Here is a 16,049-nt window from a genome sequence, read left to right as displayed (position 1 = left end):
AAAATGTAAATTCAACTTAAAAGACAACTATATTGAAAGATATACACATTTAAACTAATATACATATTATAATTATAAATATCTATGAGAATATATTAATGCTCTATTAATATGTACAAATTTTACACCTTATATGTGAACTAAAATAAACAAAATGAATATTTAAGTACAAATATAAAATGTCAAAGGTTTACAACAACTGCTCTAAAGTTAATATTCATGAAAACAGCTTAGAGTATTTAAAAGCAAAAGGTGAGAAGTTAACATAAAACATGTATAAGATTCAACAAATGAATGTAATTACAGGAAAGTGGTCCTGAAGTACGTATTACAGACAAATGAGATAAGGTCATAAAATAGGATTTATCTACAACTAAGTGTTTATGTTCCTACTTATTCTGACTATCAAAGCTGAAATTTACTGTTTGCAACAGCAAAGACTAAGACACCTTCCTAAAATTAGCTGCTGTCAGTTGCATATGCAGTGCTTCACTTTGTAAGATTGGTTTTATAGTTGATCAAATAAAATGTAAATAGATTTTACATTCTTCCTAAGCCTAGAAATCTGATGTAGGCAGGACTAGGCAAACTCCCTTCTCCCCAAACTGTACTCCTTTGTTTTTGGCAAGCAAAGGCTGTAGGAGAGAAAAGCAAGAAAGTACAATCCAGAGAGGACAGATCAGTTCCCTATCTGTTGGGAATGTCCTGGGATTTGCTTGGATGGTTCTAAACAATGATTTAGAATATGACAGTGGCTAAAATGGCGTCTAAACCTTAAGGTTCCGCTGAGGAAGAATTTCATCATCTTCATCTGTTCTGCTAGAATCTGAGGAGGTGCTAGATAGAGTCTTCCTCTTCGCTATCATCTGTGGTATCTTGCCTGGATGCCTGGGAACCACCATGATGATGCTGTTCCGTCTCTGAGGAATCTGTCCCAGGATCTAGTAGCTCCTCTTCCTCTCCAGGCTTTACTTGAAGCCCTTTCTCTGAGAAGGACTGCAGATCATCTGTTGATGCAAACTTGGGCCTTCTGCCTCCAGACATGCCCATGTTCTTCCGCTTACCATAGGTGGCCTTTGCCTCTTTGTATGCAGCATATTCCTCAGGAGACAATCTCTTGAGCCAGAGGTCCAGCTCCACCCAGTATTGTTTCTGTAGCTTCTCAATCTGACTGCTATAATGGTCTCTCTGTTCCTCTGGGACTCGATGCCAACATCTGCTAATCTCAACCCAGCGCTCCCTAAAGGTCAGATGCCTCAGCTCTGGACTTGACCATGAATCTTGGTGAAATTTGTGATATGCATTCATAGGGGGTTTCCTGGGTTCTCCCTGAAATTTCATATCAGAGGAAAATGTTTTGGGAAATTCTGTTTTTAGAAGAGACTTTATGGTTTTCATAGCTCCTTGTGAATTCGTAGAGACTTTGTTTTGGTGACTCCCAGGCACCACAGATTTCTTAGGATTCCCTGAAACTCGATGTTCTTTCCTGAATTGAATCATCTGTTCCTAAAAGTCTTGTTTTTCCTTCTTGAAGTCCATGATATATCTCTGCTTTATCTTGGCAGGCAACTGATGGTATTTTTCAGCCAGGAGTTTGGTCAGCTGGGCATTGCTGTACTCAGGGTACATCTGACTGTATTTGGTTCTCTGCTCCTTGTAAAAGCACATATAGGCAGTCAAGGGGCTTTTGGGACGGTCAGGATGCTGCTTGACGGTATTATTTTTGCTAAGTTTTTTCATAGATTCCTTGGCTTCTTGCACTAATTCTGTCAGTGTGCGGAACTTCCTTAAATTACAAGAAATTTCCATCCATTTCTGTTTGTACATTTCTCCTGAAAACAGTCCAAAAGCTACTTTGTCCCAATCTAGGGACCTGACTCTGTGAATTCTCTGAGGTCATCTGATGGGATATTATGCTTCATGCATTCCAGTAACTTCAGAATGTCTATTTTAGACCATAGGCCTTGGTTATCAAGTGATGCCATTACTATTTTAACTTCTGTGCCCACTAATATTTCAGTTGTGCAAACAGGTCCACAGCAACTTGAACTGCTTAGACATACACAAACAGTCCAAGAAAACTTAGTAGATAGCTTCTGATTTCCACAGTCTGGGTGAATCTGCATTTCTTCAGATCCTCTAGTCTCCTCAGTGCTTGCAGGAAAGTCTGCCCTTTGCTTCAGGGATGCTGTATCTTCTGGACTCTCTAGATGACAATTGTGATTCAAAGAAGGTAACCACAGTTGACAATTTTTTAATAGATACCACTGCCAAAGTTAAATAAAGATTAGGTAACAATTCAAATAGTCCTATAATCAATCCCCAAGGAAATATAAACAGTCAACAAAGTCTTTCAACTAAAACAAACTCCTCTTCACTTGGCTTTAATCTAAAATAGCATACCAGACTTACAAAGAAGAACTAATATCAATACTCCTGAATTTAGTCAACAAAAGAGAAACAGAAGTAACACTGAAAATCATGTTATAAGACCTCAGTTCATCTGACACCCAAACCATAAAAAGACTGCAAAAAGAAAATTTTTAACCAATTTCCCTCATGAACATAGATATAAAAATATTCAATAAAATACTCACAAACTGAATCCAAGAACACATCAAAAAGATCATCCAACATGAACAAGTAAGCCTAATCACAGAAATGCAGAGATGGTCCAACACATGAAAATCTGTTAATATCATCCACTATATTAACAAAGTAAAAGGAAAAATTTATGATCTTGTCATTTGATGCTGAGAATATGTGTAACAAAATCCAACAATCCTTCATGATTAAAGTCATGGAGAGATCAGATAGAAAAGGGAAAAACCTAAACATAATGAAATCAATTTACATTAAGCTGATAGTCAACATCAAATTAAGTGAAGAGAAATTCAAACTAAAATCAGGAACAAGATGAAGTTGTCCACTCTTTTCATTCAATATAATACTTGAAGTTTTAGATAGAGCATTAAGACAACAGAGATCAAAGGATACAAGTTAGAAAAGAAGTCAAAGTACTGGTTCTTTGAAGATGATGTGATGGTATGCATAAGCTGCCCCAAAAATTCTACCAGGGAACTCCTACATCAGATAAACACATTCATCAAAGTGCCTGGAACTGAGAACAAAATCAGGGAAGCAACCCTGGTAATGGTGACACATACCCAGAGCACTTTTGAGGCAGAAATAAGTGGGTCTCTGTGAGTCTGAGGCCAGCTATGTCTACAGAGCTAGCTCCAGGACAGCCAAGACTACACAGAGAAACCCTGTCTTGAAAAACTAACACACACACAAAAATCAGGTAACCAACACAGTTCAAAATATCCACAAATAATATAAAGTATCTTGGAGTAACTGTAACCAAGCAAGTGGAAGACCTGCATGAAAATAACTCTAAGTCTCTGAAGGAAAAAAAAATGAAGCTATCAGAAGACAGAAATATCTCCCATGCTCATCAATCAGGAGGATCAACATACTAAAAAATGGCCATCTTACCCAAAGCAATCTACAGATTCAACACAATTCCCATCAAGATTTTTCATCAACAATTATCTACAGACCTTCAAAGAACAATACTCAACTTCAAATTGAGAAACATACAAACAAACACAAAAACACCTCAGAATAAGTAAAATAATCCTGTACAGTAGAAGAAATTTCAGAGGTGCCAACCTCACTGATCTCAAGCTGTACTACGAAGCTATAGTAATAAAAAACATATGGAATTAGCACAGATACAGACAGGTTGATGAATGGAGCCAAATCAAATACCCAGATATAAAAAAGAAGTCAGAAATACAAAATTCTAGGGCTTTTGTCTTTTAATCTCTATTGTAAAGTTAAGTGCTGGCCCCTAAGACCTGGAGTCTGCACATAGCCCCTAGGACCACAAGTTAATTTTGGTTGGTGAATATACCCACAGCCAATACCTAGGCAGAAAAGACATAGATGTGGTTGAAATTTCACAGGCTTGTAGAGAGAGAACAAGGAGGAGGAAGAAGGAGGAGAGCCACCATGGAAGAAGAAGAACATGTAGGAGGGAGAAGGAGAGCTGCCGTGGGCTAAGGACCCATGGGAGAATATGGCCCAGAGAGTTAAGAGCAGCCCAGATAGAACATAGAAAATAATAAGTTATTGGGCTTGAGAGTAGAGTCTAACAGCATGGAGAGTAGGCAGCTGCCCAGCTACTGTGCTGCCTAAAGCAAATTTAAAAATATGAAGACTGTGTGTGTTTCTTCTAGGAAAAATAAATGGTCTCAGACAGGGAGGTGTGGAGCGCTGCTGCCACGCTTTAAAGATGGCACCTGCCATTCTTCTGCTAAGGAGTAAACAAGTCCTTATTTGGCAAGAGGGTTGTACCTGCCAGTGGTCTGATCTTTCGTCATGAGGCTATAGCCTATGAAGGTGCGGGACGTGGTATGGGCTCATGGGCAGTCCTACGAAGGGTATTTAAGCAGCACTCACGGACCATTCAGGAGCACACCCTTGATTCTCATGTAACTAACAGCTCCTGAGTAAACTGTTGCTGGAAGGAACTGGTGTGCTAGTCTTTCTTCCCTGCTGGTCAGGGTGATCAGCACGGCGCGGCACAGCTGGTGGCCCGCACAGGGAGTCCTTTAGATTTCCTGGTGTTCCAGAACCAGTAACAGACAGGGCGATTGATCGGTAAGTGGCCGGTAAGTGGGGCCCATCAGTGGAAAGGTCCTCGGAAGGAGGCATCATCTGTTAAGGTCCTCGGAAGGAGGCAAGCAAAGGTGAAAGTAAGATAGCCAGCAGATTATGTACGTGCAAGGAGGAGTTTCTCCTTGGATAGTTCTCCTAGTGATTGTAGTGGTAGTTGTTATGACCCTGGTGGTATGTTTTTGTTTTAACTGTCATCGCCCAGTGTCACTGCTGACCATGGGAACCTCACCATTGTGTCCGGTGAAGGCGGCTCTTCACGAGCTGCTCGGCAGCAAAGGACTGAAGTTTAAAGACAAAGTCCTAGCTCAGTTCCTTAATGAAGTGAAAACTATGGCTCCCTGGTTTGCAGTATCAGGAAATCTTACACTACCATGCTGGGATAAATTAGGAAAGGACTTAGATCAAGCATGGGAACAAAGCACTCTACAGGATAAAAGGGGCAAGACAGGGATAAGAGGAATCTGGAAAGCCATCTGCAGCTGTTTGACTAGCGAAGAGTGCCTCCCTGCGATTCAGGCAACTACAGAAGCCTTGGAGCAAGTGAAAGAGATAGGATCAGAAATTCGTTCTAACAGTTCAAGGCAGTCGAAAGAACAGGAGAAAGGAAAAACAACAGGACTGTATCCCAGTCTGAGGGATATTATAAAAAGCCAAGAATCTTGGACAGAAGATAGCTCAGAGGAAGAGTGGGAGATGGAAGAGTTAGAGGAAGCTATACAGGAACTGTTAGCCAAAATGAAGGAGTTAGAGGCTAAAAAGGGGAGGAGACCACCTAGCAAGAAGAAGGAGGAAGTGGGATGGGGCGAGGCAGGAAAGGCGGAGCTGAGTGCCTCGCGACCCTATGCGGAAGTCTCCAAGGCAGGAGGTTCTGAGTCACGACCACCTGGGGGCGTGCGAGAAACATCCTGCACCTTTTGTCCTCAAACTTGGCGGGAGGCGGCAGCTGCCTTCCCAGTTTTTGAAGGCGCTAATCAAGTGAGGATTTATGAGCCCTTAGATTTTAAGGTTCTTAAAAATTTAGCTGACTCTGTACAGGCTTATGGAATCAATGCCTCCTTTACTCAGGCTCAGGTAGAGAGGCTTACCCAGTCAGCCATGACACCAGCAGACTGGATGTCCACTGTGAAAGCCTGCCTATCTATGGGACAATATTTTGACTGGAAGTCCATATATACTGAATATACCCAGCACCAGGCTCGAGAGAACGCAGCTCAAGGTCAGGCTGCATGGAGCTTTGATATGCTTATGGGGCAAGGCCAGTGTGTCACCAAATAAATCTATAGAGTATTATCCAGCAGCCGTAGCTACATTGGCTATGCATGGAATTCAGCAGTGTTTGCAATTCTTTGGTGTTACACCTGAAAGTGTGATAGTGCCCTATTCGGTTCAGCAAGTGAAAGTTCTGTGTGGAACTATAGATGATTGGGCCATTTTGCAGTGCAGTTATGATGGCAATATTGATAATCATTATCCCAAACATCCTCTGTTATCATTTTTTTAAGGAACATCCAGTTATTTTTCCTAAAATTACTGCCAGTGAGCCTATTAAAGGAGCTCCTAATGTTTTTACATGGGTCTAAGACAGGATGTGGTGCCTATTTGGTGGAGGGAAAGGATCCTGTGTTATATCAATTTCATGCAAATTCTCCCCAAATAGTGGAATTGAAAATAGTGATTGAAGTGCTTGAACACTGTGATTTTGCATTTAATTTGCTTTCTGATTCCCATTATGTGGTTAATGCAGTAAAAGCTTTAGAATTAGCGGGACCCATTAAGAGCACCAGCACTGTGTGCACTCAGCTGCAGAGGTTACAAAAGTTAATTAGACAGAGAAAAGAGCGTTTTTATGTTCAACATATTTGCGCTTATACTAACTTGCCAGGACCTTTGATTGAAGGAAATGCCATAGTAGATCAATGGACCAGGATGGAGTATGCATTTTTAAGCTCCTCTTTGGAACAAGCTATTCAATTTCATAAAAATTTTCATGTTAATGCAAAGACCTTACAACAAAAATTTAAGCTGTCCCACGCAGATGCAAGACAAGTGGTCCTTAATTGCCCACAGTGTGTGATTTTTCATCATCCACCCAGTTTTGGGGTTAATCCCAGAGGGCTTCTGTCCTTAAAAATTTGGCAGATGGATGTGACTCATATTTCAGAGTTTGGTATCCTGAGATATGTGCATGTCTCTGTGGATACCTGTTCAGGAATTATTCATGCAACGCCTTTGAGTGGAGAAAAGGCTCGCAATGTCATAAACCATTGCTTGGATGCCTGGGCTGCTTGGGTAAAGCCACAGCAGCTTAAGACTGATCATGGACCCGCATATACAGCGCAACAATTTGTAGCCTTTTGTAAGCAAATGGATGTTTATGTCAATCATGGATTGCCCTATAATCCTCAAGGACAAGGCGTTGTAGAGAGTGCACGTCGCACCCTTCAAGAATACTTGCAAAAACAAAAAGGGGGAATTGGCCAAGGCCGTACCCCAAAGGAAAGAATATCTCTTGCCTTATTTACATTGAATTTTTAAAATTTGTATGCTCATGGCCATTCAGCTGCGGATCGGCATCGTGATTTCTGTGGGACCTCTCAGGGTCTCGTGAAGTGGAAGGATGTCTTGACGGGCACTTGGAAAGGCCCGGATCCCGTGCTAACATGGGCATGAGGTTCTGTTTGTGTGTTTCCTCAGGACCAACAGGATCCGGTGTGGGTGCCTGAGTGGCTGGTGAGAAAGGTTCAACATGATGCTCTTCTGGATGTGTCTGGTGATTCTGAGGATATCCATGGGGATAGCCAAGCCAAGATGGGGGATCCTGTCAGCATTCTCAAGACCGACGCTGCTACGCCATGATGCACAAGTGTTTCCCCGCCTTTTTATTAGCAATAAAAGTTTGGATTTACCCTATTTTCCTAGGAATTTAGAGTTAGCAGGCTTAGGGGAAGAACGAAATATTAGTCTATTCGGAAGTCCAGTTATGTTTTGGAACTCATGGGAGCATTGTATACTTGTGGATTGCCCACGATAGAGGACACAACAGAAATTATACTGATCATCAGTTTGCACCCTGAAATTTCCTTCACTGTTCCTCTCATGAAAGCTTCATTGGGTGCTGGGCTCCTATGCATTCGAAGTTATCCTTGAGACTTGTTCATCCCTCCACCATACTTACTCTCTTTGCTCTGACATTGGTAAGCCTAATCATCCTGCCTACACTGATGAATTGCTTTCATTAGTTGGTGCCTTGGATAATATATTGGAGTTGATACTATTCTCTTGTTCCCTCTTCATTTGAATATAAATTCCAGAAAAATAAGGAAGAGTTCTGATCTCCTATTTTTCTGGTAAGCTGGCACATGGTAGATAAAAATATTGGGGTGGGGTGGCAGCTTTGCATTACTGGAGATTGTTCTGCTTAGCCTTAACAAAGCAAGAGTACATAACATACAGCTTTTTCTTTGGGTGATGTGAGTGGGTCTCCTCTTCTATTTGATAATATTTGATAATGCCTTAGCTAATAGCAATGGCATGTCATACTCCAGCCCCACATGTATCTTAGCACAGGTGTTGAGTCCCATGCAGACTCTGCAGATACTAACTCAGTACACTGAGAAGATGTAGGTAAGATGTAGGTAATACCTGCTCATCTGTATGTGGGCTTCTAAAGATCTTTTTATTGGCCCTGGGCCCTTAAGTGTATACCAGAAGTCAGTGTCTGCTTCTATGTAGAAGTGCAGTTATGGTTATTATAGCTGTGTAGAACCGTATTTTCAAATTTAAATTAACCATACTGGAACAATTTAAAGAAGCACAGTATATGCAATCTACACAAAATATATGGAAAAACAAAAATGTAACATTTTACTGTATAACACCTAAGCCTAGTCCCACACCTTCACATAGTTTCTCTTTTAATTATCTATTTTTATTTTTCATTAATTAATTTATTTATTCATTTAATAACCTTGTCACTGCACACCCCCTCCTGGACTTCCTCACACTGTCACTCCCTCTCCCACACCAGCAATTTTCTCCACCCCTTTGTCCTCTGAGGATGGAGACCCCAGTTCTGTACCCCTCCATCTTATCAAATCATGTCTCTGCAGGGCTCCCACTGACTCCAGACAAAAAGGATAAGGATAGAGTGGGCAGATTTGTCCTGTTCCTGGTTTTAGTGGAATTACTTGAAGTTTCTCTCCATTTACTTTCAAATTGGCTATGTGCTTGCTGTTTATTGCTTTTACTATGTTTAAGTATGTGACTTGTATCCCTGATCTCTCCAAGACTTCTAATGTGGAGGTCTATTGAATTTGTCAAAGGCTTTTCATCATCTAATGAGATGATCATGTGATTTTTTCTTTCAGTTTGTTTATATGGGGGATTATGTGGATAAATTTCCATATATTGAACTATCCCTGCATCCCTAAGATGAAGCCTAGTTTGTCATGGTAAATTATGTTTTTAATGTAATCTTGGATTTGGTTTTTGAGTATTTTATTAAGTATTTTTACATCAATGTTTGTCTATTGTGTTGAGTTTTTAAAAGAACCAGCTCTTGGGTTTGTTGATTCTTTGTATTGTATTCATTGATTTCAGCCCTGTGTTTGATTATTTGCTGCCATCTACTCCTCTTAGGTGTGTTTGCTTATTTTTATTCTAGAGCCTTCAGGTGTGCCCTTATACTTCTGTATTAGTTTTATCCAATTTCTTTATGATGATGTTTAGTGCTATGAACTTTCCTCTTTATACTGCTTTCATCATGTCCTATCAGTTTGGGTATGTTGTGGCTTCATTTTCACTGAATTCCAGAAAGTCTTTTATTTGATTCTTTATTTCTTTTGATGATGTAGTCATTGAGTATATTGGTAAACTGTGACTGCATTCTACCATTGTACTAAGAGCATTCTTATAGCTAAATTTAAAAGCCAAGGGATTCTTTTTTGGCAGAAGATATTTCAAAACAGTGAAAACATGATGCTGCTATGTAGGAACTAACAATTACACTTATGCAGATTTACAATGGAAGAGAATGAATGGGGAAGGCAGAAGTACAAAAGGTACAATTGGAAAAGAAAATGACACTGGAAAACATTATGCTACCGCTAAAGGCTTGTGTTGGGAGAAATGCTAAAACTGTTAATGGAATTGTTATTAAGGGGAGGCCCAATTTGCACTGAAGTAAAGGGAGGTGTGCCCTTGGAATAAGACCCCACCCAGATACTCTTGCTACCTGTGAGGTAGAGGACAGAAGGTCTTTCCTGCTCAACAACAAATAGAAACTTCCTCAAATGTGGCTTAATAATCTGTAATAAACTGGCAGACAAACTTTGCAATGTCATCTACCTGGCAAGGATGTAGGAATGAAGGGACCATGGAATATTTTTCTGTAGTGTCATTGAGACTTTGAGACCAGTCCTTATAAAGAGTCCCTGGAAGGCTACTGAGTAAAGCTGTAAAATTAAAGTCTGGGCAGTATTGGAAGCCCCAAAGTTGTTGAAAATGTTAATGCCATAGGATATCTGCCAATGCTACCTGCAATCAGGAAGTACACAGCCAACGAGAGAGGTCTATGATGTGGGCAGCAAAGCTGGATGGGCAAAACCATCTAAACTCCATGACAACCAATATAAATCTATATGATCTGGAGTTTTCTACTGAGTTTATTTCTTGTTTTGGTCTAGTATATCCTCACCATGTCCCCATCCCTCCCTTTTGGAATGGTAATGTATTTTATATGCCATGGCACATTGTAAGTTTTTAATTTGCTTTCTGATTTTACAAGGAGATTCATGGAAGAAATTCCCTTGAGTCTAAGAGGTGACTTTAGACTTTTAAAACAGTGTTCAGACTGTTAAAGATGATAGGGACATTTGTAAGTTGAACTAAGTGCATTTTACACTGTGATTCGGCCAGAAGAGAATTATGGAGTTCAAGGAGTGGAATGTGGTATTTCAAATGTTGACCTACCCACTCCATTTCAAACATTAAAATACTTTCTAATATACAAATAACTAATACATTCCACGAATGGGATTTTATGCATTGTAATATAAATTCAAAAAGCCCATGTCAGAGGAGCTCATGGGCCTTAAAGTACAACGTTCTATTGTTATTTTTCTAAACAGCCATGTTGTCAAACTGCTTTCTCAATATTTATGTTTATACTTATAGATGTATACTGCTCTCACCCTTGAATCTTTTTTCAATCTAGTGGTTAATGCAGAGGATTATAACAGGCCAAAGTCCTGAGAGTGACTCTGAAAGCTGAGCTATAAGTGTGTCTTCTCCATCAAACTCTCCTCAATCTGGATTCAGGGAATACCACTTGAAAAGAGGGCAGAAATAGTATAAGAGCCAGAGGAATATGGAGAAAGTTATAAAATCCTGCCTTCTAGATTTCTCATGGCCATTGCACAGTAGCTATGGTTACCTTTTCTGCACACGCTCACACAAGAGCAATCCAGTTAGGACCCCACTATACATAAGAGAGGTGTTCCAGAGGTCCCACCCCTGTCAAAGTAACTATAGGCATCTGATAACTAATGAGGAAGGGACATGTTTCTTTGCAAGTCTTATCACTGATAAGTTCCTCAGGTTCTAGTAGATGGCCCCACACCCTTGTACACATTAGCAGTATTAATGGGAGTCTGTGATAGAGACAAGTTACATTCTTCACTAGAGGTACTGGAGGTAGGTAATGGGAGGTTGGTATGATAGAAGTAGACTGCAAACATGTATGAAATGTTCAAAGAATAAATTTAAAATATTATTTAATAAAGGAGAAAATAATCAAATAAATAATCAAATAAAATAAAAAATAGGCATGAAATGATATCACTTATAGAGTAAGGATTATTGTTGATTATTATGTTAGATGGCCCAGACTTCTAAAGTCAGCACCAATTTTCATGCATATGGAATTTTGATAAAAGATGGCATAAAAGTAAAAAGATGAGATTTAGGGATGTGATGAGTAAACAGAAGAGAGTGTAAAAGAGGAAGTCAGTATTCTCAAACCACGTTATATACATTATAAAAATAACTTAAAACTCATCACATTGAGACAGGCATAATTGTGGATGTCTTTAATCCCAGCACTCACAAGAGAGAGGCCAGGAGATCTCTATGTACTAAATACTAGCTCGGTCTACATGAACTGCATGATCCTCATGATCTCTATGAAACAAAGATTCAACCTTGTCTCAGTAGCTGTGGTATTCATAGCTTTCCACACCTGTGTCCAAGGCAAGTTTGTGAGACCCTGACTCAAAAACAAATAAACAAAAAAATCATCACTTCAGGAGATGGCTATATTTAGGCTGGCTTGCCCTTCCTTCAGTCTCTGCTCCATAGTTAATCTCTGCAACTCCTTCCATGGGTATTTGGTTCTCCCTTTTAAGAAGGAATGAAATGTCCACCTTTTGGTCTTCCTTCTTCTAGAGTTCCTTGTAGAATGTGGGTTGTTCTTCCTGTATTCCAGACTTCTGTGCTAATAACCATTTATCAGAGAGTGACAGAATCTGACTAACACAGATGTAGAGGCTCACAGCCATTCATCGATCTGAGTACAGGGTCCCCAGTGAAGGAATTAGAGAAAGGACCAATGGAGCTGAGGGGTTTGCAGCCCCTTAGGAGGAACAACAATATGAACTAACTAGTACCCTCGGAGCTCCCAGGGTCTCAACCACCAACCAAGGACTGCACATGGAGGGGTCTGATTATTCAGGCAGCATGTGTATGGTAGAGGATTGCAAAGTCAATCATCAATAGGAGGAGAGGACCTCGGCCCTTTTAAGGTTCTGAGCCCCAGTGTAGGGGAATGCCAGGGCCAGAAAGTGGGAGAGGGCGGGGTGGCAGGCATGAGGAAGGGGGAGGCAACAGGGGTTTGGTTTTGTTGTTTTTGTTTGTTTCTTTGTTTTTTGGAGGGAAAACTGGGAATGGAGAAATTCACATGTAAATAAAGAAAATATCTAAAAAAATAAAAAAAAAATCATCACTTCATATAATTACTATACACGAATAAGAAAGAAACAGTTAACATTATCTTCCAGAGTAAAGAAGATATAATTCACAAAGGGCCAAAGGAACTTTAGCACTTATAGAATTAGTTTCTATCATTTAATCCTAGTGATTTTTAAGTGAATACTTTAATAATATTCATTAAATGCAATATATATATAAGTATACATAATATAATATAATATAATATAATATAACATATAAGGTATAATACTATATACACATTTATTTTAATGGTGATTATTATATATATATTATTTTCCTTAGAAGTTATCTCAGTTTACATTAGTATGAATAAACATTTCAGTGACAAGAATAGTAGCTCAGATTCAGAAGTTTCCAAGTGGTACACCAGTCTAAGAACTCAACTTCACATACAATAGTCTGAGAAGCACATCTACTAAAATTGGTAATGTAGCAGCAGAACACTAAGTTCTTACTACTTGAATCTATTTCTTCACAATAATCACCAGATATAAAAATATCTCTCAGAGTAACTGGCTACAATTAATTAAGCTTAATACTTTGTCTTAAAGGTTTTCTAAGAACAAAAACACAGGTGAAACATTTCAGATGAAAATAGAGGACAATGTATATATACAATTAAATGTGGAGCCCACTTCATTTTAGAACACCATATATTTGGATGAAATTTTCTAGTTTAACTTTTATAGATTTTAATACAAGTATTGTATTTACATCATTTCCATCACCCTATATATGTAAGTATCCAGCCCCTATGGAAAACAGATTGATGCCACACAATTAAAGCTCCATATTAAAGGCCATTCTGAACACTTTCTTCGACTTTTATACCTCACATAAACTTGATCTTCCTCAACAAAGAGGGGTCCAAAGCCCTTTTCTCCAACTAGAATCTATAGCTATTTTGTCTATCTGATATCAGTGAACCACTGAGTTAGGAAGAAAAAAAATAAGGTAACTGCATAGTTGATATCAATTTAAGAATATATTGAAAAAAATTAAACAATGAAGAACAAATTACAAAATGATGAGCGAACTATGTGGGAAGAAGGAAAAGCTGGTAGTGTATATGAAATTTGAGCAAAGGAAGGAATTATAGTGTTGACTTCATAATAGAGGGACAAGGGGTAATGGTGAATGGAATGTATAGTACAAAAGTAGTACAAGAACAAACTCTGAGTGCTTATACCACAAAATATGACATTTAGGAGATAGTTCCACTCATTATCCAACATACATTATATAACACATATATGATGTATCAGAACATCTCTTCTTATAAAAATATATGTCTTCATGTATCAATGAAAATAAAAGGTGTATGACAAACACAAGGATGGATGGAAATCTCAGAATGGTGACTCCAATGTGTACATAAGAAGCCAGAAGACATGAATATGAGGCTAATGAACCCTACCCTGAAGTAAGCATAACCAGTTCACTGGTGGTATGTATGAGACACAGTATCTGTTTACCCTTACTATCAGCTGAAAATTCAAAAATTATTGAAGTAAATACAAAAATAACATCAAGCTATACATAGTGGTTCATACCATTAATCTCAGTACTTAGGAGGCAGAGGTAGGCTGATCCTTATTAGTTCAAGGTAAACCTTGTCTATTCTAGAACACCTAGATCTACATAGTGAGACAATTCCTGTCAATTTTTAAATGAAAATAATCCTAAATAAAGAATTTTTTCATGAGGTGAAAAATGGAGAAAATGCCTTTGCTCCAAAAACTACAAGCTATCCAAGTGAAAAGAATAGTGTTACACTGAATTTTAAAAATTTGGGAAAAGATAGCATGTGCAAAGAGAAATACAGAAACAACATATATGTATAAGTTTTGGAGATCCCTTTTCCAAGATTATAAAGATCAAGAAAAGAGGTTAGTGTAACATCCAAGATATATTCAAGAAGGTCAGATTAAAATATCTTTAAGTTGCCTATTCAGAGATAATATATCACATATGCCAATCAAGGAAGAGACCTAGGCAGGTAAAGAGAAGCAGAAAATGAATCATTTTTTTCTGCTGAGGATATTTCTCAGCACTCCTTTCATATCCCGATTCCTCAAACTATAAATAAAGGGATTCAGCATGGGTGTGACAACAGTGTACATCATAGCCACAATGGCATCCTTGTCATTAGTATTATTAGATGAGGGGACACAATATAATCCAATGACAGATCCATAGTACAAGGAAACCACACAGAGGTGAGAGCCACATGTGGACAAGGCTTTGCGGATTCCCTTGATGGAGGGAGTTTTCAGAATGGTGACTCCAATGTAGCCATAAGAGACCAGAATGCATATGAATGGCAGGGTAATGACCACATTACCTAAAACAAGTATGACTAACTCATTGATGGTGGTGTCTGAGCTGGACAGCTTCAGCAAGGCAGAGAGGTCACAGAAGTAGTGGGGGATGGTGTTGCCTCTAAAGTGAGATAGATGAGCCAAGAGAAGAGTGTGCACAAGAGCATTGGCTAAAGATAAGGCCCAGCATATTACTACAAGAAGAACACAGAAGCTCAGATTCATGATGATGGTATAATGCAGAGGATGGCAGATGGCCACATACCTGTCATATGCCATGGAGGGTAGAAGAAAGCTATCAATGCTTCCAAAAACTATGAAAAAATACACCTGGGAAACACACCCCATATATGAGATGGACTGACTGTGTGTCAGCATATTCACAAGCATCTTTGGAACTGTGACTGATGAGAAAGAAATGTCTGTGAAGGCCAACTGGCTGAGAAAGAAGTACATGGGGGTATGGAGGTGAGAGTCCAGCCTGATGAGCAGAATGATAAGTAGATTCCCCAGCACAGTTGTCAGATACATGGCCAGGATCAAGGCAGAGTACACGGCTTGGTTCTCTGCTCGAATGGGGAGCCCCAGGAGGATGAACTCAGACACAGTGCTGTCATTATCCCTCCTCATGCTCTTCCTTTTCTGCTGTGAGTAAAAGGAGAAATGGGAAAGGAAGAGAAGCAGTTTTGACTAATACAGCATGGGAACATTTTATGAATCATCAGTACTAAAAATAACATTAAAACATTGGGGGTTTTAATCCAAGTATGAGGACTTTTGTCATAGTAATGAGTAATATTTAGAAAGAGACACAATTTGCTAACGTTGAAAATGATGAATGTTTTTTAGAGGGAAATTAGGAAATTCAGAACAATTATCAAATCAGATCCAGTTCCATCTTAAAGTACCTGGATTTCACCAAGACAATTTGAAATTAAGGAATTAGCTTACTTAGGTAAATTGTTCCCAGCAAATCAAGAAATCAATATGATTTTAATGATTGTTCATCTGTTTTAACCTTTCTTGAATGCACTT

The 16,049-nt window shown here is 39.0% G+C and overlaps 2 protein-coding genes across 2 annotated transcripts; both read right to left on the bottom strand.

The window, feature by feature from the left end:
• Nucleotides 1-499: 499 nt before the first annotated feature.
• LOC116091938 (upstream-binding factor 1-like protein 1) lies at nt 500-2,149 on the bottom strand. Its single transcript, XM_031373357.1, is given in 3 exon segments — nt 500-845; nt 847-1,874; nt 1,877-2,149. Coding segments are annotated over 3 exon segments (1,356 nt in total). The 5' UTR covers nt 2,127-2,149; the 3' UTR covers nt 500-767.
• Nucleotides 2,150-14,714: 12,565 nt separating this feature from the next.
• Nucleotides 14,715-15,644, bottom strand: LOC116091937 (olfactory receptor 50-like). Its single transcript, XM_031373356.1, has one exon. The coding sequence runs from the start codon at nt 15,642-15,644 to the stop codon at nt 14,715-14,717; it is 930 nt and encodes a 309-aa protein (XP_031229216.1).
• Between the last annotated feature and the right edge of the window lie 405 nt (nt 15,645-16,049).

Source organism: Mastomys coucha, unplaced genomic scaffold (genome assembly GCF_008632895.1).
Source record: "Mastomys coucha isolate ucsf_1 unplaced genomic scaffold, UCSF_Mcou_1 pScaffold15, whole genome shotgun sequence".
In the NCBI taxonomy this organism is placed as follows: domain Eukaryota; kingdom Metazoa; phylum Chordata; class Mammalia; order Rodentia; family Muridae; genus Mastomys; species Mastomys coucha.
The sequence above is the reverse complement of the archived record's forward strand: the minus strand, read 5'-3'. Positions and strand labels throughout refer to the sequence as shown.

Excerpts from the sequence above, each read along its gene's own strand:
- LOC116091937 (XM_031373356.1), bottom strand. The coding sequence starts at position 15,644 with ATGAGGAGGGATAATGACAGCACTGTGTCTGAGTTCATCCTCCTGGGG.